General features: G+C 30.8%; 2 protein-coding genes, 1 long non-coding RNA gene and 2 pseudogenes across 16 annotated transcripts in view; 2 read left to right on the top strand and 3 right to left on the bottom strand.

The window, feature by feature from the left end:
- Positions 1 to 2,071: 2,071 nt before the first annotated feature.
- On the bottom strand, positions 2,072 to 3,127 carry LOC130803294 (PR5-like receptor kinase; annotated as a pseudogene).
- A 3,256-nt stretch (positions 3,128 to 6,383) lies between these two features.
- On the top strand, positions 6,384 to 9,278 carry LOC130802220 (uncharacterized). Of its 2 annotated transcripts, none has more exons than XR_009039757.1 (3): positions 6,384 to 6,544; positions 6,970 to 7,216; positions 8,941 to 9,278. It is a non-coding gene; the product is annotated as an uncharacterized LOC130802220 (long non-coding RNA). The 2 variants fall into 2 exon arrangements; XR_009039756.1 differs by having other exon boundaries at positions 6,404 to 6,749.
- A 2,851-nt stretch (positions 9,279 to 12,129) lies between these two features.
- Positions 12,130 to 25,220, bottom strand: part of LOC130803292 (uncharacterized) — an 18,312-nt pseudogene continuing 5,221 nt past the window's right edge.
- On the top strand, positions 19,406 to 21,920 carry LOC130802219 (uncharacterized). 12 transcript variants are annotated; one of them, XM_057666149.1, is made up of 3 exons: positions 19,477 to 19,861; positions 20,517 to 20,638; positions 21,531 to 21,920. In XM_057666149.1, the coding sequence occupies exons 1-3, from the start codon at positions 19,756 to 19,758 to the stop codon at positions 21,534 to 21,536; spliced, it is 234 nt and encodes a 77-aa protein (XP_057522132.1). In that variant the 5' UTR covers positions 19,477 to 19,755; the 3' UTR covers positions 21,537 to 21,920. The 12 variants fall into 12 exon arrangements, 5 of the variants coding, with proteins under 5 accessions (XP_057522132.1, XP_057522128.1, XP_057522129.1 ...); XM_057666145.1 differs by having other exon boundaries at positions 21,497 to 21,920; XR_009039753.1 differs by having other exon boundaries at positions 19,478 to 19,898; positions 21,497 to 21,920.
- The window catches only part of LOC130802216 (probable receptor-like protein kinase At5g39020), a 4,060-nt gene continuing 1,047 nt past the window's right edge, over positions 22,208 to 25,220 (bottom strand). The window contains exons 2-4 of one of the 2 annotated variants that reach the window (XM_057666140.1): positions 25,128 to 25,220; positions 24,209 to 24,256; positions 22,208 to 23,417 (exon numbers count right to left, since the gene is read on the bottom strand). The exon at positions 25,128 to 25,220 is cut by the window's right edge and continues 23 nt beyond it. In XM_057666140.1, the coding sequence (XP_057522123.1) occupies positions 22,300 to 23,417; positions 24,209 to 24,256; positions 25,128 to 25,220 (1,259 nt within the window). In that variant the 3' untranslated portion in view covers positions 22,208 to 22,299. The remainder of the gene's footprint in view (positions 23,418 to 24,208; positions 24,257 to 25,127) is intronic. The other variant, XM_057666141.1, reaches the window with a different exon arrangement.

The following is a 25,220-nucleotide window of genomic DNA, read 5'->3' as shown; positions in this document are numbered from 1 at the left end:
CTCTTAGAAAAAAAATGAAGAGTATATAACTTTTGTGGGAATCAAACTCACAACCACACTAACAAATGGGGTTTAACATGTACCTAGTGTTACGGTTTGCCTTAATTGAATTTGGGTTATTTTTGAGTTATCATTTGCGAATTTAGAGCGTTGTCCGCATATCAGTTTAATAATAAGGATAAAATAATAATGAGCTATTTTTGTGAAAATGCATTTCTCAGTGAAACGACCACAAAACAAGAAGCACGTATGTTAATAATTGTATTAGTTGGGCTATTCAATCCTTGTATGATGAACGTCTCATGGTGAGACCTCTCCACACAGGAATTTGTGAATAGTAATTGTTCGGCTAAATAACATTTTAAGTAGCGTTTAGTGGTAGATGTAGTTGTTTTCAGAACATTACAACTTTTAGCGTTTCAAAATCAAAATTAACATTGTATGATATTCTACACACACACACACACACACACACACACACACATGTAATGACATGTTCAAATCATTTTTATCAAAAACTATTTGTTAACAGCGTCATATTAATTAATATGAAGCAATATGAACATAAATGACTATTATTTAATACTTTATTTATTTATGCTTACCTTTAATTAAATTTAGTAGCTTTGGTTCGAATTTTAGATATTTGTGGGCGGAATTAACTCAACAGTCATAAGTCATATTTATTTGTGATATGTTATAAAATTTAATATTAATAAATTTTAAATTAATTAATTTTGTCAGAACCTAAACAGTCATGAATTATATTCCATTGTTTGCCATCTTGCAATGAATAACCTAAGTTTTTATAAAGCATTATGATCAATGAATTAAACAAAAAAGTTTTTTAGCATAGAAGAAAATTAAACATAACTTAATGAAAATTGTTCTTAACTAATAAAAAGTTGGTCAAATTTAAGCGTTGATATTGACTCTTGATGTTTAGTAATGACGCCTATTCAATTTGATCGATCACTCTTAAGTCACCTTTTGTTACTTAGCCCTAGTGTCATTACTTTCTTTTGTCACAAAGCAGGGTCGTCCCCATAATGAGCAAGAGGGGCCTGTGCCCCGGCCCCATCCTAAAAATTCAAAAAATGATACTTTAATATTTAATAGTTAGGGGTTTATAATAATATATTTAGTAATTAAAGACACATAATTAACATTTTGTTCCAAGCCTCTCAAATCTTAAGGTCGACTTGACAGAAAAGCTCACTATAATGGCTAGCTTGTCTAACTAGAACATCAAATTGAGGATATAAAGAGTCCCCCTAATGATACTGTAATAATTTTCCAAAATCGATACGATGTTAAGAACTTTGATAAACGATAATAATTTCAATGAACTAAAAAATGTTTGATAATATAAAACTTGCAAAATTGACACAATGATTTAAGGAGGTTCAACCAATGATGGCTACGTCCTCTGTGGTGTGTAGTTGATTGTTTATATTATTTCAATAGTGTAAAACACTCTTACAAACGAAGTATTACAATTGAGTAAGAGATAAACCAAAGGCTATGTGTTTGGCTTAGAGGTTGTGTTTGATATGAGTATGAAAGCTCTCTATTTATATGAGAAATCACACTAAATAACATTAAGTACATTAAAGCTATGAATAAATGATAATAAAACTTCCCCAAATACTTGAAGAATCAAAAACAGCATCCTAGGAGCATCAGAGACATCGCTCGACCAAAACAGGTGCTCGCTCGGTCGAGCGGCTTGGACGAGCGGGCTACAGGAAGTTTCTTGTTACATTCTGTCTGCTCGCTCGACCCACCTTAGAGCTTGCTCGGTCGAGCGAGCTGGTCAAGTGGAACTTTAGAGAGCTTCGGACAGTTTTGCTCGACTTTGCATAGTAGATCATCTTGAATTAAACCTTAGCACTTCTTCATTAAGTTCCATAACTCCCATGATTAAATCACATTTCATCACCTCAATAATCCATACTTTAATCATCATCATAAACCACAAACATTAAGACTACACTTAATACTTCCATTCATGACATTTCTAGGATTCCATCCCATAAGTCACCACATGAATGCACACATAAATGTACACTCAAGTCACACCATTCATATCATATATTTCATCCTGAGTCGTAGAATTTTGGTGTGATCTCAAAAGAGAAGCTAGAGATGGAATCGGAGGAATTAATAGCAGGTCGAGTGTTCCTTCGAGCATTTCTACAACTCGAGTCATATTTGGTCGGGTCAAGGGGTTGATTTGTATGCACCATAAAATCACTACAACCATCTTCCTTTTGAGTATTGATCCCTCGTTGTTGTTTGTGGTATCAATTTGATCGATCTCTTCAACTTCCTCGAGTTGCTTGTAAATCCAATGCAGAAATACTTCTCACTACTATGTTCCACTTTCGCATCAACATTTTTTCGACACCTAACCATTTCCAGAACCAACATTCCGTAACTATAAACATCTCATATAAGAGAAACTTCGCCAAATCTCTTGAAGAAAACCTCAGGAGCAATGTACCCTGCAGTTCCTCTGGCTTCTAACATTGATATTATGATGCCCTTTTGTGGGCATATCTTAGCCAGGCCAAAATCAGATATCTTGAGACAATAATTCTCGTTTAATACAATGTTTTAAGGCTTAATGTCGAAGTGTAAAATTCTCGTGTTGCACCCTTGGTGCAAGTATTCAAGCCCTCTTGCAATCCCAATTGCGATTTCAAACAAACTTTCCCATGAGAGTTGTTGATTTGTTTCGTCTTTTCCCCTATGTGTGAACTTTTCAAGAGATCCGCAAGGCATGTAGTCATATATAAGAGCGCATTTTGAACCCTCGTAACAAAAGCCTAGGAGTTTTACACTGTTTTTATGATCGGTGTTTCTGATACTTGCAACTTCATTGATGAATTCCACCATATCCATATCTCGATTTGATGATCTCTTAAGAATTTTCACTGCCACTTGATCCCCACAATATAGTTTTTCTTTGTATACAATACCATAGCCTTCTTCACCTAGCTTGAATTTTGAAGGAGTTTGTAATTCTCTTCAAATTTGCATAAGTATGCCTCTTTGGAACGAGGGATCCATGTTGTTTCAACAATGTCTCAATTTCTTTACTTTTCTCGATCAGCAAGTTCATTCTTTTGTACAAGAGGATTAGTAATTAACATGCATATGCCTATTTCGATTCCTGAAAAGAAAATATTCACACAGGAGCTAGCTTTACTGGTAAGACCACAAGCTGAAAAAAATGAGTTTGAACAGTTTAATAAAAATTGAAGTAAAAGCATAGGGGTACCTAGTTCATTAGCATGGGGTTTCACATGTAACCCCATCTCTTAGAAAAAAAGAGTATATAACTTTTGCTGGAATCAAACGCACAACCACACTAACAAATGTGGTAGCATGCCACTGCACTGTGTAAAGTTGTTTGATAGTTTTGCTTTTGTTTCGTTTGAAATTTATTCATAGGATGATAGAATAATATTATTTTATTACCTCTGTTTTAATATTGCGAAAACAGAACCATATTTAGGTAGAAATTGATCAGTTTAACGTCAAAATTGATCACTTATAGGTCAAAATTAAAATTTTTTATTTTAATTGATCCGTTTAAGGTTTATTTTAAGTCGAAATTAATAGATTTAAGGTCAAAATTATACCTTTAATGTCAAAATTGAATTTTTTTGTCTTTAATTTCTGGGAGCACGACCATTTTTATTTTTCAAATTTTAGCTTTTGGGACGGCCCATATTGACGGTTTCAATATGAGACCGTCGCGTCCAAATTTTTTTTATTGTAATTTGTAGCAGTAGCTGTAATTATTCTTCAAGTTTATAAAGTGCATGTTCTCTTTCTCTTTTTTTGATGTTGGGCGACTTATATGTAAATAATAATAGACACTTTAACATGCACAAATTCTGATATGATGTTAAATTTGGGTATGTATCCCAAGAGTTGAAAGGGAAAACAAAACCTTCTTAAATAGAGCAAAGATGGATAGGATATTATGAATTTACCGAGAATGATGAAGATGCTCCTGAATTTGGTTAGACCGAGTTCACGTCCTACAACGTGCAACCAAGATTTTTGTGGTATAAACATATGGCCCAATCACCCTCATTGTCAAGTAGACTAACTCAGGCGCTTGTAACTGTGTAATTGATGTTTGTGGTATCGTTGTTGATCGATGAGAAGTAGTTGTGACCATTACTGATCAAGTACAACAACACTAAAATAATATTAATCGAAATCAAAGTTACTAACCATTTTTATTCACTGTACATTATTTCTTCAAATATAAGCAAATATTTATTAAATCTAATTAATAAGTTTTTATCAGAAAATAATTCAAAAGTGTAATTATTCGCAACGAAAAGGTGAAAGGTTGGATTATTAATATTAATTTTTCCTTTTTATATTAAGTCTAATTAATCATTTTTTATCAATTTCTACCACATAACTAAAGTTGTGCAATGGACTGAGGGCTCTTTGGGGCCCGGATTTTAGTGTTAAATGGATTGAGCTTTAAATAAACCCTTTATTTAAATAAAAATAGAACAAGCTAATAATGGGCTATGAATTATTCTTGCCAACAATCAACATATTGTACATTTCTTAAACAACTAATCTTGCGAGTGACCGTCTCAATATGAGATCAATAGTTCAATAGTCCAATAGTTCAATCAGCCCAATTATATTTTTTTCCAATAGACCAATAGTAATTAATCTATTTAAGTTTATAATTGATTTCTTTTATAAGTTATAACTGATTATTTAATTGCTCATTTTATATATAATTGATCACTTCAAGGTCTAAATTGATCACTTTAACATTGAAATTGAAGACTTTAAAAAAATTGACTCATTTAGAGATATAAACTTGTATGAAGAAATTGATCACTTTAATGTAAAAATTGATCACTTTTAATCAAAATTGAATTTTTTTATTAATATCTTTTAAAAGTTGTAACTGATCATTTAAAGAATCACTTTATATATAATTGAGCTCTTTAAAGTTTTACTTTTAAGGTATAAACTAGTACGTAGAAATTGATCAGTTTAATGTCAAAATTGATCACTTTTAGTTCATAATTCAATTTTTTTATATTTTAATTGATTTATTTAAGATTTACTTTAAGTAGAAATTGATAATTTTAAGGTTAAAATTGAATTTTTATTCTTTAATTTTTAAAATTTAGATCACTTTTGGTTTTCAATTTTTGGCTTTTGGACCGGTATATATATGGAAGGTCCCCATAGGAGACCGTCTATCACAAGTTTTTGCGTTCCTTAAATAATCGTAATTAGTTCTTTTGATATTAGTTTAAAAACACATATTATGTAATTATTATATCCCTTGAATAAGGGATTTTTTTATACTATATATATTTACCCTTTGTCATTAATGAGAATTATTAATCGTCTTCCACAAAACCTAATATATTATGATATATTATTATAGATCTATAATCATTAATTGTTTAAATATTATTGACAGAAACAAGTAATTAAGTTAGAATGCATTTTAATACTCAATCTGACATGTCTATATCAATGAAAATTTGTAAGAAAAAAATTATAAACAAGTCAGATCGGGTCGAGAGGCCCTCGCACATGTTCATAAATTCCACCAATTATTTTACTTCAACCCAAATTTTGTAGAAATATTGAACTATTAACAATTTGAATTTGTAGTTACGACCCATTGGTTGTTGGTACCAAATAGTAGTAATAAGAATTAAACTTATTACAATTTACCATGTTTTTAGCACATTCACTTAATTAAGTTTTGTTAGTATGGAAGAGAATGACCCAAACGATTATTTTGGATCTGGTTAAGAAATAATCATAATACGTGCCATAATGCCAATGAAGGGTGTTTAAAATCGTATACCGAATCGATTCGGATTCGAAAATCTGCTTTTCGGATAATGAAAATCATGATTTGGTTTGTTCCGATTCGGATTAAAATGGATTTCTAGATTTCATATATCTAATTATCGAATCGGATACTGGATATCCGATTTTATTTTATTTTTATTTTTTTGCCTTTTTAAAAAAATTTTGCGATTATTTACACATAAATATTTAAACTCATTTCGCTTTCTTTCTTTAATGAAACTTATTATTTAATGTTTGAAAAAAATCATTTTGAGAATATGGTTGGATTTTCAATAATATAATCAATTATGTAACTTAGTTGTACCGGTGAATTATAAATATTAGTATACTCAATAATATAATCAAAGTTATATATATATATATATATATATATATATATATATATATATATATATATATATATATATATATATATATATATATATATATATATATATATATATATATATATATATATATATATATATATATTAAAAAATAAAAAAAAAATTTAAAAATCAGATATCCTTTTAGTAAATACTCCGATTCGGATCCGGAATATCTGCCTTGGCAGTGTTGGTGGTGGTCGTATGTAGCGGTGTGAGGATGAACTCTAGATCGGTCTGCCATTCGTCAAAACTGCCATCATCGGTGGGCTGAGTGGAATGTTTTGGTAGGCCAAAGTTGATGAATTAACATTTATGGTGATAAAATTAAATGTTTGGATATGGACTATCAATGTATCATATACAAGTATATGAAGTTCATAATAATTAATTTCTAGGAATTCTTTAGAACTTTTGTAGTCTTAAAAGAGCAGAGATAGTCATGGATAGCTGAAATCCTACACCTCTCTAAAGAACTGACTAAGAATAGTGGTAATTAAAAGCGCTTTATCTATGTATTAGACTGCTGAAATCCTCTCGCTTACAGTTGGTGCTCTGTTTTTTGCTTTTGCCTTTTACATTTTATTCTTATACTCATTTTTTATTTAGTTATTTTTATTTTATTTATTTTCTATTTTATGTTTAAGGTCCAAGCTTGTATAGTAATATGTAAGTTGACGGATTCAATTTCAATTATTCCTTCTCGTTACAGGAACCTATCATTTCAAGGAACAATCTAGAGTCGAGGGATTCTTTGGCCGCATCCTGGGTATGAGTTGCCGTCTTCCTTCCCTCCCCAAATCCTGATCATAGTTTTCTATGAGCGTGATATACCGGATACGATGATGATGATGATGATGAGATAGTCATCGACTATTTTGTTTGTATACAAACTGTGAACTGAGCTGCAAAAATCAAATTGCAAAAAAACTGAACCGTCCAAAAATCAGCTCAAAATGGTATGTTCAAGTCTTAATATCTATAAATACCTTTTATAAAAAAAGAAAAATTATATAGAATAATTCAATTTTTGTATAATTTTTCTAGAATAATATTACTATGTCATATTGATTAATACATGAAAAAAAATACATGAAGAATATCAAAAGTATGAGCTGTATTTTCTTAGAACATACATATACCTCACATTTTATGATTACACCCTTCAAAATTAAGGTTTTAGACTTTGGTGAGCGATGGCGATTAAAGAAGAAAGAAGAATGAGAGTGTGATAATGGTTGCAATTGGTGGTGACGGAGGTGGGTGAAGGTTCTCAATGATGATGGCTTGTGTGTTACAAAAAATTTGTAAAATCGTAGGGAAATCAGTAAAATGTTGGATCATTTTAAGTAGTTTTTCTTATAAAAATTTAAATTATAAGAAATACTCCTTTCGTTTATCAAATAATTTTTATTTGACATTTTTAGATGTTTTATTTGTTGTTTTCATAATGAATCTTTCTATTTGTATCACAAATTTGGACATTTTTAAATAATTCTCATTTTAATATTTTAATAATGCCTATGGTCCCCAGATATTTTCCATTAATTTAAAAATTACCCTTAATTTGTATTTTTATTTTTAATATATTAACAAAAAAATTTCAAGTTGGATCTTACTTGATTAGTCTTGATGTAAATTTTATTAGTATTAATTTTTATAATTTTTATTATCCATAATTTTAGACCTTATGAATTAAAACACTACATTAAATAGTGTGTATATTCAAATAGGCACTCAAAAGAGATGGAGGAAGTATGTTTTTTTCCTTATTAGCCTTTAAGTAAATTTAGTCGTTTTTGATGACTCATTATACTAGTATAAGGTGTGCAAAGCTCATCTGTATATTTTATTAGATGACTCAAAAGAGATGGATCCAATTCAATTGTCATTTTTTTTTACTCCTTCCTATTCTTATTAGATGATTTTTTTTTCATACTATTCACTAATTATTATAGTTTATATTTTATTCTCACACAAATTGTTGTGTGACACGGTCTTATTGTGAGACGTTCTTCAATCATGAGTTGAATAACTCAATTTATAATTTTTAATAAATAAGCTTCTTATTTTGAGATCGTTTCACCAAGAGCTGGTCTTTCACAAGAGTAGCTATTATTCTCAATATATTAATAAGTGTATGTGATCTTATTTGATTCGTCTCAATGTATATTTTATTATCATTAACTTTTTATAATCTTTAACAAACACTTTTCGACACATGAAAAATTAGAATGATGTATAAAAAATGTGAAAAACCATATGAGGTATTATTACATTAGAATAAAAAAGGTTATAATACTTCAAACAATTCAAAACTAATAGATTTTTATTTAAATAAATTAGTTCATAGCCTAGGCAGGTCCAACCATGGACTCCTTATTTGCCATCTTCCAATAAAAAACAAAAGCTATGATCAATCAATTTATCAAAATGGTTTTTAGCATAGAAGAAAATTCAACAACTTTATGAAATTTGTTCTTATTTTACTTGAGGGTCCCAATGGATTATAATCTAAAATAAAGAAAAAGTTGCCCAACTTTAAGGGTTGATCTTGACTCTAATTCCATCATGCTAGGATAAACACAATGCTTGTATTCAACCTGTTTGACATATGTATGAAGTCTCTAACGTGTATTGGTTGCTCTTTGGAACCTGCTACGTGTTGTCATACGACGTGCAGTAGGTTGATTGCAGGTGGGGGCTGGAGTGAGGACTCAGCTTAGATCCCGTAACCATCAAGATTAAGATATAATTTGTAATAAGTTTATGAGTCGAAATAACTCGGTTTATGTAACGAAAGTTTATGACGTTTTTCTTTTATTTCGTACAACTTTTTAGCTAGTCTAGAGGCCGGTACGTAGGCTCTCGAGTTGTATGTAAAGACTTCCGCTGACTTGTTTTCTTATTTGGCGTTAATCTTGACTCTAATTCCATCTCAAGTCTCAAGTCTCAAGTCTCAAGTCTCATTTTGCCACTCACGAATTGACTTAGTCCAATTTGTCTACTTAGTATACAAGTCTCTTCCAAAAGTATTCTTACTTTTATCGCTACATTTTCTTTTATTCTTGTAATTTTTGTTTTTAGATTTTAATATAAATATAAATTTTAAATAACTTTAATTGTAAATTTTTAATAGTTATAATAAATAATATTTAAAAGGTATATATCGAGACGAATTTATCAATATTCACATATAAATATGTTTTTTTATATAAATTAATGAGGATTATTAATTAAAATTTGACATAAAATTTTATAATTCCATTTGAGAAGAGTAAAAAAGAATTTTGTTATGTATGTATGTGGCGAAGTAGAAAAAAACTAGACTTTTATAAATTGCTAATCTTGCTCTCTTCTAACTCTCTTTTTTTCTCTCAAAAAATTCTAACATTCATTGTAAATTTTGGGCTACTATCAACCTTATAATGATCATGACTTTTTTTATATACTCCCTCATATTCAGCCTACTTGTCCCATTTACCCTTTTAACACTTGTCGAGGCGACATTTTAACCTTTAATATCTTTAATTGTGCATAATTAAAAATTATGAAAAATTGATATTAATAATCATTGTATTGAGACGAATGAAATTGTAACACCCCGTAATTTATCGGGTCTAGAAATAAGTAAAATATAATAAAATAAAGTATAAGAAAATAAAATAAATAAGTAATATTAAATTATGCTACTTTATATAGTTAATTATAAGTAATAAAGTAGGTTTAATTTTAACGGTAACGAGTTTTATCGCGTGACGTTTCTTTTCTGTTGTGACAATAATATAATAATTACTCAATTAATTAATTAATTAAAAAAAAATTATTAAGGAGGGAATGGAAGGGGCAGCCGGTGGAGTGTAAGGAATGGGAGGAGTTTTGTAACTCCTCTCATAAGTGGGATTTATAGCACAATTATGTTTTGTTTTTAATTTGCCCATTATTAATTCTTAAGCCTCACATAATCACTCCATTTTTTGCTTCAGCAGCCACAAAATTTCTGAAAAAAAAAGTTCTCCTTTGTTCCATTTGTTTCGGCATTCTCAAGAAGAAAAAAAAAAAAAAAAAAACCTTTGTTGTTCAATTCAATCTTTTGTTCAAAGGGTAAGTTTAGTTGAATTGTTATTTATAAATTTTATTCATAAGATTTCTAAGGTGAAATATATTTTATGTATGATGATATCCTATGACTTTTAGGAGGATTGAATATATTTTCTTTTATATATAATTTTCTCTACTAATCCTTTAATAAACTTCAATTTTGTTAAAAGGATTGAGTTACGTTTCTGATTTATATTCTTTAGCAAAGTTTAATTTGTTAAAAGAATTAAGTTAATATTGATATTTAAATAAATTTCTTTTATGATTTACATTTCTCTAACTAAATTACAATTTGTTAGTAGGAATTTAAATGATATGGATCATGTAGTGTAGTCCTCTATGAAGTTATAAATCCTTTAGCAAAATTGGATTTGCTTGAGGGATTGTGTATTTATATATATATGTCTTGAATCAAGAAGGATGATTTTTGTTTTATGATTCTCTACAAAATTTTAATTTGTTAAGAGAATTAAGTATTTAATTTAATTATTATAATTTGTGGAATTTTAAGTCTCTTAAAGATCTTGTGAATGGACCTATTTTTTTTTTTATTATGATGACTCTTATGCTTTGATGATGGGTTTTTGTGTATGAATATATATAAAATAATAATAGCAACAATAATAATGTAATGAGAGTTCCGGACAGAAGCTGTTGTCTCGGTATTGGTGCCGATTCGGAAAACGTTAGTCGTTTCCGTTGTTGGTTTATGTATCCGATGTGTTTTTTTAAAAAAAAAAAAAAAAAAAAACTCGTTAAACGCTTAAAATAATTGAAAATAGTAAATGGATGTTAGAAATTATGAAATTTGGTACCCAAGGTAATTGACGCGTTCCGAACACAACGGCGAAGTCGGATTTTTCATTTGAATTTTGTCAACTGTCTGAAATGGCCAATAAAGTTTCTGGTCAGAAATTAACTTTTGGAATCATTGGAAATAACCCGTAACCATCAAGACTAAGATATATTTTGTAATAAGTTTATGAGTCGAAATAACTCGGTTTATGTAACGAAAGTTTATGACGTTTTTCTTTTATTTCGTACAACTTTTTAGCTAGTCTAGAGGCCGGTAGGCTCTTGAGTTGTATGTAAAGACTTCCGCTGACTTGTTTTCTTTGTTTGGCGTTGTTTCTTGCGTTGACCATATTCCTTTACCGTTGGAACGTTGACGATCCGAGTGAAAAAAAATTTATTTGTGTCCGTTTGTGAACCGGGATCATGTTTTCATATGATTTTCCGGGTCACTTAAACCGGGCCGTTACAGAAATAAAATCCCGCTTGACTATATTTTAAGTTATAGATTAAGAATAAAATACAAATTAAGAGTGATTAATGAATAGTAACCAAAAAGTAATTGGGACAAGTAGGAAGAGTAGGAAGGAGTAAAATTTTGTTTGATTAAAATTGTTATGTATTTTATCGATTGTTACTCTGTTGTAGATGTCGTATGATATTTTTATCAATAAATTATTAGATTTTCTTAAAAAAAAAACTTAAAAATGAAATGGACTAACATGGCACTTATGCATCTTATATTTTTATGATATAATTATTCATATTAAAAACACAACCGTACCTTGAAATATTTAAAATATAATACTAATTAAAAAATTAACAGTTTTATTTATTATCCTCAAAAAAAAATTTACAAAAAAAATATTTTTTCTTATTTCATTTAGATACTCTTGTAAGAGAAATAAAAATCTTATATTCTCATTTCGTATGAAACACATTTTATAGAGAAATCGTCTCATACAATAATTTATACGAGTCATCTGGCTTTTGGGTCGATAATCTCAGAAAAAACCGAACCAGACTTCATATCAATTATGGGTGATTCCGATGAGTTAAATGTAGTAGTTCTACAATCCAATAACTTTTTTGTGCCCATATCAACCATCTTAGTATCAGAAAAATCATCATTTATTGTGGTCGATTCATCATCAATATACATTGAACCTAATGCATTTGCCCCATCAAGTTTAAAGCTTATCGAAGAATCTGAAATTTCTCCTTGAGGATCATCACTTAAATTGTTTTGCATAATTTTCTCCGCGGTTTCTTGTAGTTGTAAGGCAAATTCAATGCCCCAAACTACGTCCCCCATCGAAGGACGACCACTTCCATGTTCTCGTATACATATTTCTGCCACTTCTCCAAATTTTCTTAGACATTCGGGTGCAATTTGCCCTGTTAGATTTGGATTGACAATTGTGTGGAGGGTTTTATTTTTGTAGTTATAACGAGCCCACACGGCTAAGTTCACTTGTTGCTTGGGTAGAATAGGGTTCATCGTAAATCGAGCACATAAAACCTCGAACAACAGAACTCCGAAAGAGTACATCTGATTTCTATGTCAATTGTTGACGTCGATAGTACTCTGGTTCTAAATATCTAACACTACCTTTAACAGCGGTACTAACATGGGTAGGACCCATATCACCAGGAGTGGGTCTTACCTTTGAGACTTTGGCCGTCCACTTATCATCAAGAAGAATATTCGTAGACTTGACATCTCGATGAATAATCAATTGTTTAGCACCCGGTGAAGATAGTGCAAACCGCGAGCTGATCCAAGACAAATCATAAGTCGTTGCTTCCACGACAATGGTGTATGGTTCTCGCTTCTCTCGGGATTCTTGTACAACAAGTGATCTCGAAGAGTGCCACGTGGCATATACTCGTAAACTATGATCATTTCACCGTGTTCGTCACAATATCCGATTAAGGACACCAAATGTACGCGACGTAGTCTCGATAGCATCTCGATTTTTGTTTCAAACTCACGAGCGCCTTGCTTCGATGTTGTCGTAAGACGTTTTATGGCCACAATAGTGGCTCCATCATCTATTGAACCCTTGTCAACTTTACCGAACCCACCGGTTCCTATGATCAAATCGTCGTCGAAATCGTTCGTAGCAACCCTAACTTGCGCAAATGAGAAACGTCGACAAAGATCGGACGACAGAGAAGAAATCACATTAGCGGTAGTTGCATTAGATCCAGAATCATCCAACGGTGAAATCCACTTAAGCTTGCTAGTATCATCTTTGCTCATTGTTTTCATGAATTTTTGTTTCTCCTTTTTTCTTCGGAAAATGATTATGAAATATATTGATGATATGAGTGCGACTACTAGAATAGCACCAAGGATTCCTCCGATAATCGGTATTAAATGATGAGAACTGTTCGACGATCGATTATTACCTTGTAAAGATGTTAAATTCATAGGGATATTAGGATTTGGTGCGGCAAGAGAACCATTTGAAGAGTTCAACTTGAAAATCTCCTATCCATTGAGCAAGAGATCGTTATATCTAGAAAAACAAGACAAAAGTTTCAACTTCAATGCAAATTTGAAAAAGTCATTAAATAAAGTATTTTTAGAAGGAAAATATTCTTGCTATCAAACAAATAATTACTCTATATGCTCTTTTGAAATTGCAATAATGAATCATATATAATACAAAGACTAAGAAATTGTAAAATCATTTATATTGCATAAATCTGGATTAAATTTAAAGTAACGAAAATTTGTATATGACAATTTTCCGTGATGGGACCACTTCCATAAAATAAAATGTGGCAAGAAAAATAAACAAACTAAAAAAAAGAAATTTTTTTTATTTTTAAAAAAATAGAGAAATGAGCTTCAGGTAAAAACAGTTGGAAAAGTAAACTTCACGTAAAATTGCTATCTTAAATAGCGATTTAAAAACCCATACTGGCTAAAAATGTAAGTTTTTGGGTAAAATGATTAAAAAAACACACGGCGAGTTTGACTTGGTTAAAATATATGCAAATGTATTGTAGAAAGTCTTTCCATTCATTCTTGTAATAGGCGTTCAATTTTTAACCCAGGGGAAAATCAATGCTTGACTCCTAGCCTCCTCATGCAGGGGCCGGATTCTCGATTTCTCACCCATAGAAAACAATGATTAACTTACGTGCCGGTAGGGTCGGGAGTAAGTGTCACTGAAAGAAGACCTCTGGTTTCGACACTAGCTTTGTTGGTACCACTACCACTAGCTTTGTTGGAATGAAAATGCCACCAGTTAGCGCAAAAACATCAATATCATGTGCACCCATTTGATTGTTGATACTAACATCGAAACGTCTTTGGCCAGTGTTGTAAATTGTGGAATCTAACTCGCAAAAATAGAGCCTCACAAGATAATTTAATCCAACATCGACCTCGAACAACCATGTCAAATTTTGATTTTCTTCAATTCTCCAACATATGGTCCCATCTCCCTCATTGTCAAGTACACTAATTCTGGCGCCGTATACGATGGTGTTGCAACTGTATAATTGATTGTGGTATCGTCGTAGGACATTGTGAAGTTTAGACCATAACTGATCATGTACAACATAAAATTAAATTAATCAATTTACCATCATACACGATAGATTCCGCTTAGGATTGGGTTTGTGGGTTAGTGACTGACAAATCATACCTACACCCCATCTGAAGACAGGGCAAGAGGGATACGGTCAAAGCAACGCTCAAATAAAAAGAGCACTGCAAAGAAAGAGACGAATGAAACCAAATACAATGGCAAAGTTACATGTGCTCAACACAAGCTAAGGTACAACTCAATATAATCAATAAAAATAAATAAATAAATAAATAAATATATATATATATATATATATATATATATATATATATATATATATATATATATATATATATATATATATATATATATATATATATATATATACATATATATATATATATACATATATACATATATATATATATATATATATATATATATATATATACATATATATATATATATATATATATATATATATATATATATATATATATATATATATATATATACATATATACATATATATATACATATATACATATATATATACATATATACATACATATATATATATATATATATATATATATATATATATATATATATATATATATATAATTCAAAAATAAGTACATAAAAGTAGTATAATGCTATTATTCCGAATTTAAAATTGTATTTGCAGTTTTAAATGATTACTTAATCATTTGAATTAAACTTTTGGATAAATTGAGTACTTGTTATGACTTCAAAAAGTCATGTTAAGAATTAGAATCTCATTCATCTAACGTTTAAAGTGGGATTATATACTTCAAATATACGGAAGACTTGTATTGCATGATGCACACTTGCAGCCTATAGTGAGAAGAGACGTGATTATACTTCTATATTGCATATTTCCTCCGTTTTTTTTATGCTTTATAGAATAATTTTACATTGTTCTTTATTCTATAGTATGTTAAATATATCGATTATTATATGAGAGAAATATATAACCATTTGAGATCTTATTTTATTCGTCTCTCCATGCATATCAATATAATATCATATTATTATATGATATTTGTGGGAGTGCATTCGTTCGTGGGGTCATTTTATTTAGTAAGGTAAATACAAGTTTTAATATAGTACTTATAAGAGGGTGAGATATGTCGAAAATGATCTAAAGCGTATGAAAAGGAATATGAAAAATTTATAGTTATAGGTCTAGATGGTTGAAAATCAAAATTACTAAAGAAGAAAAAATGATGCGAATAACCATTAGAAATGATCTATTGGTTCAATTAGTCAAACTCAATTTTTTATGATTAAGATTTTATCATTATTGTTATTGTAAAATAACACTCCTTTCATTTTAGTAACAACTTATCTTTTCTATTGTGTGTAATTCATTAACTATCTACTTTTAATCTTGAGTAATGTTTTTGATAATTTTAGGTTAATTTATCTTACATGGGTCACTATTTACTTGATCTCCACACTTTCATCTCAATTAACTCTTATACAAAAACAGACGAGGTTCTTATTGACCTCATGATCCTCACACCTTTCTTAAAAGCTGTACAGATCAAATGGAAAGATAATGGTAAATTAGAGAGAGTAAAACACTCTCTTTTTTCTCGCAATAATCATTTTTTTCCTTCTTCTCACTGATACAATCTTTGAATCACTTTCCTCTCAACTCATATAATAAAAAAATCACGTACGTACTTCCTACGTTCCTTTTAATCATTAATGTTAATTGAAAAAACTTTCACGTTAAAAAGTGAACTGAAGCAATTTCAATAGAACATAGAAATAATATTGAGATTAATACATATAAGATAAAGTAGAAAATGATGCAAAAATGCAAATAATTTAGACATAGCTTGATGAAGACAATGATCCAACAAGATGCATGAAAGAATGGTGTGCATAAAAACATTGCACAAAAAGCTAAGGTAGGTAAGTAAGGGCATAAGCAAACTCCAAATGGTGCACTGAATGTAATACATCGTAATATGCATTTGGATTTGTTACAAAGTAGCAATTGGATTTTATTCACATTATCCAATCAGCTAAGCTTCTCCATTCATCTACATACTAATTCGTTCACAAATTAATGTAAAATCAATAGAGTAATGATTTATATGCATGAACTTCTTGTCTCCTGCTTTCCTAACATCAACAAATAATTGCAATGTTGGTGTGACTCACTTTGATTTTATTCATTTGGATTTCTTACAAAGTGAGAAAAATTTGTGTTATGGTTTGCCTTAATTGAATTTGGATTATTTTTATTTATCATATGTTTATTTAGAGCGTTGTCCGCATAGCAGTTTAATAATAAGGATAAAATAATAAGAGCTACTTTTGTGAAAGAACATTTCTCGATGAGACGACCACAAAATGAGAAGCACATATGTTAATATTTGTATTAGTTGGGCTATTCAACCGTAAGATGAACGTCTCATGGTGAGACCGTCTCTACACAGGAATTTGTGAATAGTAATTGCTTGGCTAAACAACATTTTAAGTAGCGTTTAGTGGTAGATGTAACTGTTTTCAAAACATTACAACTTTTAGCGTTTCAACGTTTTATGATATGCTTATACATTTAAAAAATATTATATATTCCAATAGCTAGTATGTGACAAATTGATTGATATTAGAGGGAAGGATTGGTACCCTAGAGAGGTTGAGAGCCCATATAGCTATTAGACTCTACATATATGAACATAAATACAAAATTTCGTAACTAAACCTTTTCGGTTATAATGAGTTCTATGCTTCTATTTTTTCGCCCAGAGAAACACAAGTGATATCAAGCCTAATAAACAGAAAATGAAATGATAAAACAGAAGGTTTTAGGAGCCATCGTCATATATTGAGACCAATAGTTTAATCGGTTTAATTATAAATTTTTACAATACGCGATCAATAATTGATCAATTTAAGGTCATAATTGATACCTTTAAGGTCATAAATATAATTGGTTTCTTTAATAAGTTATAACTGATCATTTAATTGATCACTTTTTTGATCACTTAAACGTTTGAATTGATCACTTTGACATCGAAATTGAAGTCTTTAAAATAATTGTCCATTTAAGGTTATAAACTTGTAAGTAGAAATTGATTACTTTAATGTCAAAATTGATCACTTTTAGGTAAAAATTGAATATTTTTATTTTAATTGATTTATTTAAGGTTTACTTTAAGTTGAAATTGATCGCTTAAATGTCAGAATTGATATCTTTAAAGTCAAAATTAAATTTATTTTCTAATTTTAGGTGCCATTTTTATTTTTTTTAATTTTTAGCTTTTGGGCCGACCCGATTGTAGCGCCTCATATTGAGGCGGTCTCTCCCAAGTTTTTGCCATGATATAAAGCCCACTCAATAATAATGCCACTCTCCTCCAAGCTACAAGAGCAAGTATGAAACTGTCTCACGATATATGGTTTTAAGGATCCGTTTGGTTAGTGATACTAAATAGTGATAATGAAAATGATTTATAGTGTTTTATTTCATCTCAATTTCCATGTCATTCCCATGGTGATGAAACTTTGATCACAAAAAAATATTTTTGTTTCAAATTTTCATTACCACCTAATACCACCTAATACCACCTGGTAATGCATTGGAATGAATTGTATGAAGAAAATGAGATAATTAAAGTTGGATAAGCATGGCCATCAAGGTAGCCAAGAGATTTTTCAATCAAAATTACACTAGTTTTTATTTCCATTACTACCATTTATTACCATCTATCAAACGGACTGACTCTTTTAAAGAACAAAAATGAGTGCTATAATATTCAAAATGTTAGTTTTAGCATATAAAATGATGTGTTAAAGTATTAAACAACTAAAGTGAGTATTTTGAATACTAAAGTGAATGTGTTAACTAATTTAGAAAGACTTTTTAGCCTAATTTAAGACCGTTTTAGGATGAGATCGATATAAATAAGAAAAGACTTTTATTCTATTTTTTATTTCTATAAATGCATTTTTCTTAGAGAAGAAGCCTTGTAATGGCATGTTCCATGCTTAAAGATTGGAATGCAGTACCTTTTATGGTTGGAGATAATTAAGTTATAATCAATATTTTGAGAAGTTTCAAACACCCATTGCAGTTCTTCAATTGAGACACAGGTTCGCCTCTTAATATTAGAATTTGTCATTATTAATATCTTAAACTATGTACATATAAAATTATAAAAATATTATCTAAGCAAATTCGGTGAGATTATTCCCGAGCTTATTGCGTACGCAATCAAGGTAGCGAACGTCCATCGGTTGAGGATGTTGTTTGGGGCCTAGAGTTTGTTTTACAACTTCAAGAAATTGCGGAGAAGAATAAAATCATCAATGGTTATTTCCTAAAGTTGTGTTTGGAAATAATAAATTTATTTCAAATTGTAGATTTTAATTGTGAAATCATAAAGAAAGAATTTGAAAATGACAAGATTGTGAAATCATTCTCAAATTCTTAACTTTATCTACTTTTAATACAATGGTAGAAATGACTTAAATTCAAAATTGAATTCATTGATTTGCCAAACATGAAATTAAACCAATAATCATCGTTTTCTGACATAACATAAGCGAACACTACTAGATAAAAGAGCATAGGCAACACCCTTTGGCAACGGTTTATTTTATAGCAACAGCTTTAGCAACGGGTACAATAAAACCGTTGCAATAGATAAGAAAAGGCAACGGGTTCAAGTAAACCGTTGCAAAAGATTAGAAAAGGCTACGGTTATCTTATACCCATTGCAAAAGATTAGAAAAGGCAACGGTTAAATAAAATGCGATTTTAAAAAAATAAATAAATAAAAAAAAATACGAAAGAAGCGTGCTGCTGGAGGCGGAAGAAAGAGAAAACCCAAAAACAAACCCTAAACTTCGATTCCATTACCATACTTGCTCGCTGAGTCGCTTCCTCTTCTCTTCGTCTCTTCCTGCCTTCCTCTTCCTCAATCCTCTTCAATTCCATTACCATACTTCGACAGACGACAGTTGGAGCTTGGAGTGCTCGATTCGACAGACGACAGAGTACAGACAGACGAATGAAAGTTCGCTTCGAGCCTTCGACAGTTCGACGGCCGACGCTCCCTCTTCCTCTTCGCTTCGAGCTCTGCTCAGCCTTTGCTTCGACACTTCGTCAGCCGTCAGGTCTGTTTCTATTCACCGCATTTATCATCCTAAATCTGTAAGTTTTTCTCATCATTTTGTTCTTTTATTTCACTTTCTTTGTTGTTCTACTTTGATTTTATAATTCTAGGGTTAATATTTTTTCTTTTCATCTTGTTTTTCTTCACTCAACCGCGATTAATCATTTTTCTTTTCATCTCATAACCGACGAACGGTTAGATTGAATATCTTTCAATTTGTTCTTTTGCGTTTGGCTTGATTGTTCCAATTTGTATTTTATTGTTCATCTTACTTTTGAGTTTTTCAATCTGTCATTTGTCTTGTTTTTTATATGTTCACCTTGTTTTTGATTTTTATATGTTATCTTGCTTTTGATTTTTCCATCATTGTATTTTATTTTATAAATCTAGGTTTATTTTTCTTAATGCGTCACTTGATTTAGCTTTTTCTCACTCAATTTAGGATTTTCTCACTTCATAGTAATGTACATATTTCTCAAGATGTTATGCTACTGTGTCTATTTCAAACATTTAGTTTCATAACGAAAAATTTCAGTTGAAACTTTGATCATTGAAATGCAGAATTCTCTTGTTTAAGAAAATTGATGCAATAAGTAAGATGTTATTACTTATTGACCTTGTGATTGATAGATTATGATTACGAATGTGATTGATAGAGCAAGGTTTTATTGCCCAAATGAGTTGTTTGTGCTTGAATGCCACCATTAATGATGGAATTTTGGGTGAAAGAGAAGATGGAGATTTGATGAAAAAGGTTTTGCCTAAAGTTATGAAATTGGTGAGTACTTTCACTTTTTTCTGCTTATTTTGGTTTATTTTGTGGGATCTACAAATTTTTTCGCTTCTTTTGGTGCAAAGAATTCTGGGTTTTTTTAGGTTTTTTTTGGGGGTTTTTGGGGTATTGTATTTTTTATGCTAGTTATTGATTTTTGTTGATCTTTTAGCTAATTTTGTGTGTTGTTTAAGTTTGAATCATGAAAATTAGTTATGTTTTTGGTCACTGATAGTTGTTGAAATTGATTTGACTGCATTTCAGTTGAGCTACTTTACTAATTAGCTATTTAGGGTTCCATCAATTTTTAATTTTTCCCTTTTTTTTGGGTTGAGAATCCCTATTCCAGATCTCTAATTCTTCTGGGTTGTTTACAAAATTAGGTTAGAATCTTTCTTCTTGCTACAACATTACAAAACTTATCCCTTTTGTATCCTTTTCTTACTTGTGGGTGAGCTTTTTGATAGTTTTCCCCCTTTTTTAGGTAAAGTTTTTGTTCATTGTAAGAACAATTATTGGTTAAGCTAGTTTCTCTATATGGTTAATGTTGTTTGCTTCTTTAGGTCATTATTCTCAGATTCTTTACTAATTTATCAAGTTTGTTTTCATCGTTTGAGTTGTCTTTGTTCTTGTGTAATGATATTTCCTTGAATAAATATGGTGTGTTCTTAGATAGAGTATGTTAAAGATGGAAATTTCTATTAGAGTTCGAGAGTTACAATTGATGCGTTTACTTGATCATCCCAATGTGATCTCCCTCAAGCATTGTTTCTTTTCTACTACCAGTAAAGATGAGCTGTTTATTGCTACTGTTTGATGTGTTCTCTGGTGTTATTGCTACTGTTTGATGTAATTTGTTGGCAGCATTGCTGCTGTTTATTATTTCGATCTATTTCAGGTCTAATATCTTGGTTATCATTGGGACATTGTTAGGCATTCCTGGAAAATCAAAAGACCATAAATCTGCTCGTCGGGATTTGAAATACCTGCGAGAGGAGAAAGACCTTCGATGGGTGCCGGAGCTTGAGGTTCAAGAATTAGAAGATGGAAGTGAAGAGTTTCCGACATCAATGCTTTGGATGAATGATGATGAAATTGAGCCGTAAAAGAACATATTTAGAATTTTAGACGTAATGATGTATAGGTGAATATTTGGTTGCACTAGGTTATGGAAGAATTGATCCTTAGTTTTTGATATAACAAGTTAATCGTGTAAATTTCTTAACTATAATATTTGTAATCAAATTTCTAATTACATCTTATGCTATTAATTATTAAAATTATCATTTGCTTAGCTTTTTCATTAAAGACCTTTTATTTATATAGGTTGGTGTTGCAAAAGACCTTTTGCAATGGTCTTGTGCGATCAAGAGAAACTGTTGCCAAAAGATTGTATCTTTGGCAACAGTCAACTGCTACCGTTGCAAAAGATGCAAGAAGCCGTTGCAAAAGACTTTTGGCAATGACAGTAAATACGACGGTTTGTAACCGTCGCAAAAAGGTTTTAGCAACGCTTTTTACCCCTACAGCAACGGTCCTTAACCGTTGCAACAAGTCTTTTATCTAGTAGTGGAATTAACTAGCAAATTATGTTGATCTTATTGGAGACAATCATTTACACAAAGCTAAAATGCTCACTATAATGGCTACATTGTCTAACTAGAACATCAAATGGAGGATAAAAAAAGTCCACCTAATGAGATTTCGTCTAGAGAGGTAGAAATTTCGTGTGATCTCAAAGGAGAAGCAAGAGATGGAATCGGAGGAATCTGCAGCAAGTCGAGTGTTCCTTCGAGCATTTCTACAACTCGAGTCATATTTGGTCGGGTCAAGGGGTTGGTTTGTATGCACCATAAACTTACTACAACCATCTTCCTTTTGAGTACTGATCCCTCATTGTTGTTTGTGGTGTCGATTTGATCGATCTCTTCAACTTCCTCGAGTTGCTTGTAAATCCAATGCGGAAAATACTGCTCACTACTATGTTCCACTTTCGCATCAATATTTTTTCGACACCCAACCATTTCTAAAACCAACATTCCGTAACTATAAACATCTGATTTATAAGAAACTCCTCCAAATCTCTTGAAGAAAACCTCAGGAGCAATGTACCCTGCAGTTCCTCTGGCTTCTGACATTGATATTATGCTGTCCTTTTGTGGGCATATCTTAGCCAGGCCAAAATCAGATATCTTGGGGCAATAATTCTCGTCTAATAGAATGTTTTGGGGCTTAATGTCAAAGTGTAATATCCTCCTGTTGCACCCTTGGTGCAAGTACTCTAGCCCTCTTGCAATCCCAATCGCGATTTCAAATAAACTTTTCCATGAGAGTTGTTGATTATTTTCGTCTCTGCCCCCATGTGTGAACTTTTCAAGAGATCCGCAAGGCATGTAGTCATATATAAGAGCGCGTTTTGAACCCTCGTAACAAAAGCCTAGGAGTTTCACAATGTTTTTATGATTGGTGTTTCCGATACTTGCAACTTCATTGATGAATTCCACCATATCCATATCTCGATTCGATGATCTCTTGAGAATTTTCACTGCCACTTGATCCCCACAATGTAGTTTTCCTTTGTATACAACACCGTAACCTCCTTCACCTAGCTTGATTTTGAAGGAGTTTGTAATTCTCTTCAAATCTGCATAAGTATGTCTCTTTGGACCGAGGGATCCATGTTGTTTCAACAATGTTTCAATTTCTTTACTTTTCTCGATCAGCGAGTTCATTTTTTTGTACAAGAGGATTAGTGCAATTAAAATGCATATGCCTATTCCAATTCCTGAAAAGAAAATATTCACATAGGAGTTAGCTTTACTGGTAAGACCACAAGCTGAAAATAATGAGTCTGGACAATTCAAATAAAAATTGCAGTAAAAGCATAGGTGTACCTAGTTCATTAGGGGGTTCACATGTAACCCCATCTCTTAGGAAAAAAAAATGAAGAGTATATAAGCTTTGCTAGAATCACAGTCACAACCTACACCAACAAATGTGGTAGGCATGCCACTGCACTGTGTAAAGTTGTTTGATAGTTTTGCTAGAATATAGAAAATAATATTAAATGAAAGCGAAACATTCAAAATGGGAGGCCCGAATTTCAAGTTATAACCAAGGCTAATTTTAATTGTCCAAATTCTCTATAAATTAGTTTACTTTTTTAATTTAATTGAATTAGTTTCTAATTTGGGTAAAATTTTTTAGGGTACTTTTTTTTAATTTTTATTTAGAATATTGAATTTTTGTATTCTACTTATAAGTTCGAAGAACGTTTACGATAATTTATAGTGTAATTGAAATCATTCTTCTAGTTTATAAATTTACATATTCTATTTGTCTTTTTCTGATGTTGAATGATATACATGTGAATAATAATGGACACTTTAACATGCACAAACTCTAATATGATGTTAGATTCGGGTTTGTATCCCAAGTCTCCTTTGTTCAAAAAAAGGAGGCAGCAAGTGTTTTTAACACGAAGCTGTTCACAGTTACTAATTGCAAACAAGAGTTGAAAGGAAAATCTAAAACTTCTTAAGTAGAGCAAAGATGGATAGGAAATGATGAATTTACCAAGTATGATGACGATGATCATGATTTTGGTTAGACCATGTTCACGTCCTACAATGTGCAACCAAGATTTGTTTAGTGAAACTTTTGCAAGAAATAATGATGAAAATAATAACCATTAAACATTCCTCTGTTCTTTGCATTTTATTATATTTTAGTCAAAATGTCATCACATTGGAGATTATGATGTAACAAATTTAAAAGACGCAAGAGCATTACACTACTTAGACATAAATCAATCTAGTTATATATTTTTTTAAAATACATAAAAGGGCCAGGATGATGTCAGGGTTTTCGAAATCAAAAAAGTGATCAACACAGTAGCAAATAAATATTTTCCAAGTAGTAAATCTAATCTCAAATATAATATTTTTATTATAGTAGTAAATTCAATCTATGTAATTAACTCTAGTTAGAACTTATCTGAACTAATGATAGGATACTTAACCCAAATCAATAGCTAAAATCTTGGGATATCCTATTGAATATTTTATCAACTGACAAAATATATAATATATCTTGAAGTTACAACTAAAAGCTTAAACTAATATTAAAGCCTCGAGATATGTACGTTATATATTCTATCAATTATTAGTACTAGACATAAATCAATCTTGGCTTGAACCTATACATGACATGCCTGAAGCAGGTAAGCGCGTGATCAGACCAGTGGTCGATGGAGCTCCAACTTATTATGTATGCTTATGGTTGTGGCTAGAATTCTACTTCCTCCGTTTATTATATATTTGCAACTGATAGAGACAGTTTTTAACATAACATATGGTTGTGGCTGGAATTCTACTTCCTCCGTTTATTATATATTTGCAACTGATAAAGCCCATTTCTCACATAACATATTAGAATCAAATCTTATTATTAGAAAGGTTGACAAAGTCTAAACGGCAAATAATAAGATTATTACTTTGTAAAGGGAAAGTAGGATTTGGTGCAGCAAGAGTAGGATTTGGTGCAGCAAGAGAACCATTTGAAGAACTCAACTTGAAAATCTCCAATC

This window comes from Amaranthus tricolor, chromosome 16 (genome assembly GCF_026212465.1).
Source record: "Amaranthus tricolor cultivar Red isolate AtriRed21 chromosome 16, ASM2621246v1, whole genome shotgun sequence".
NCBI classification, from domain to species: domain Eukaryota; kingdom Viridiplantae; phylum Streptophyta; class Magnoliopsida; order Caryophyllales; family Amaranthaceae; genus Amaranthus; species Amaranthus tricolor.
This window is presented reverse-complemented; position numbering and strand designations above follow the sequence as displayed.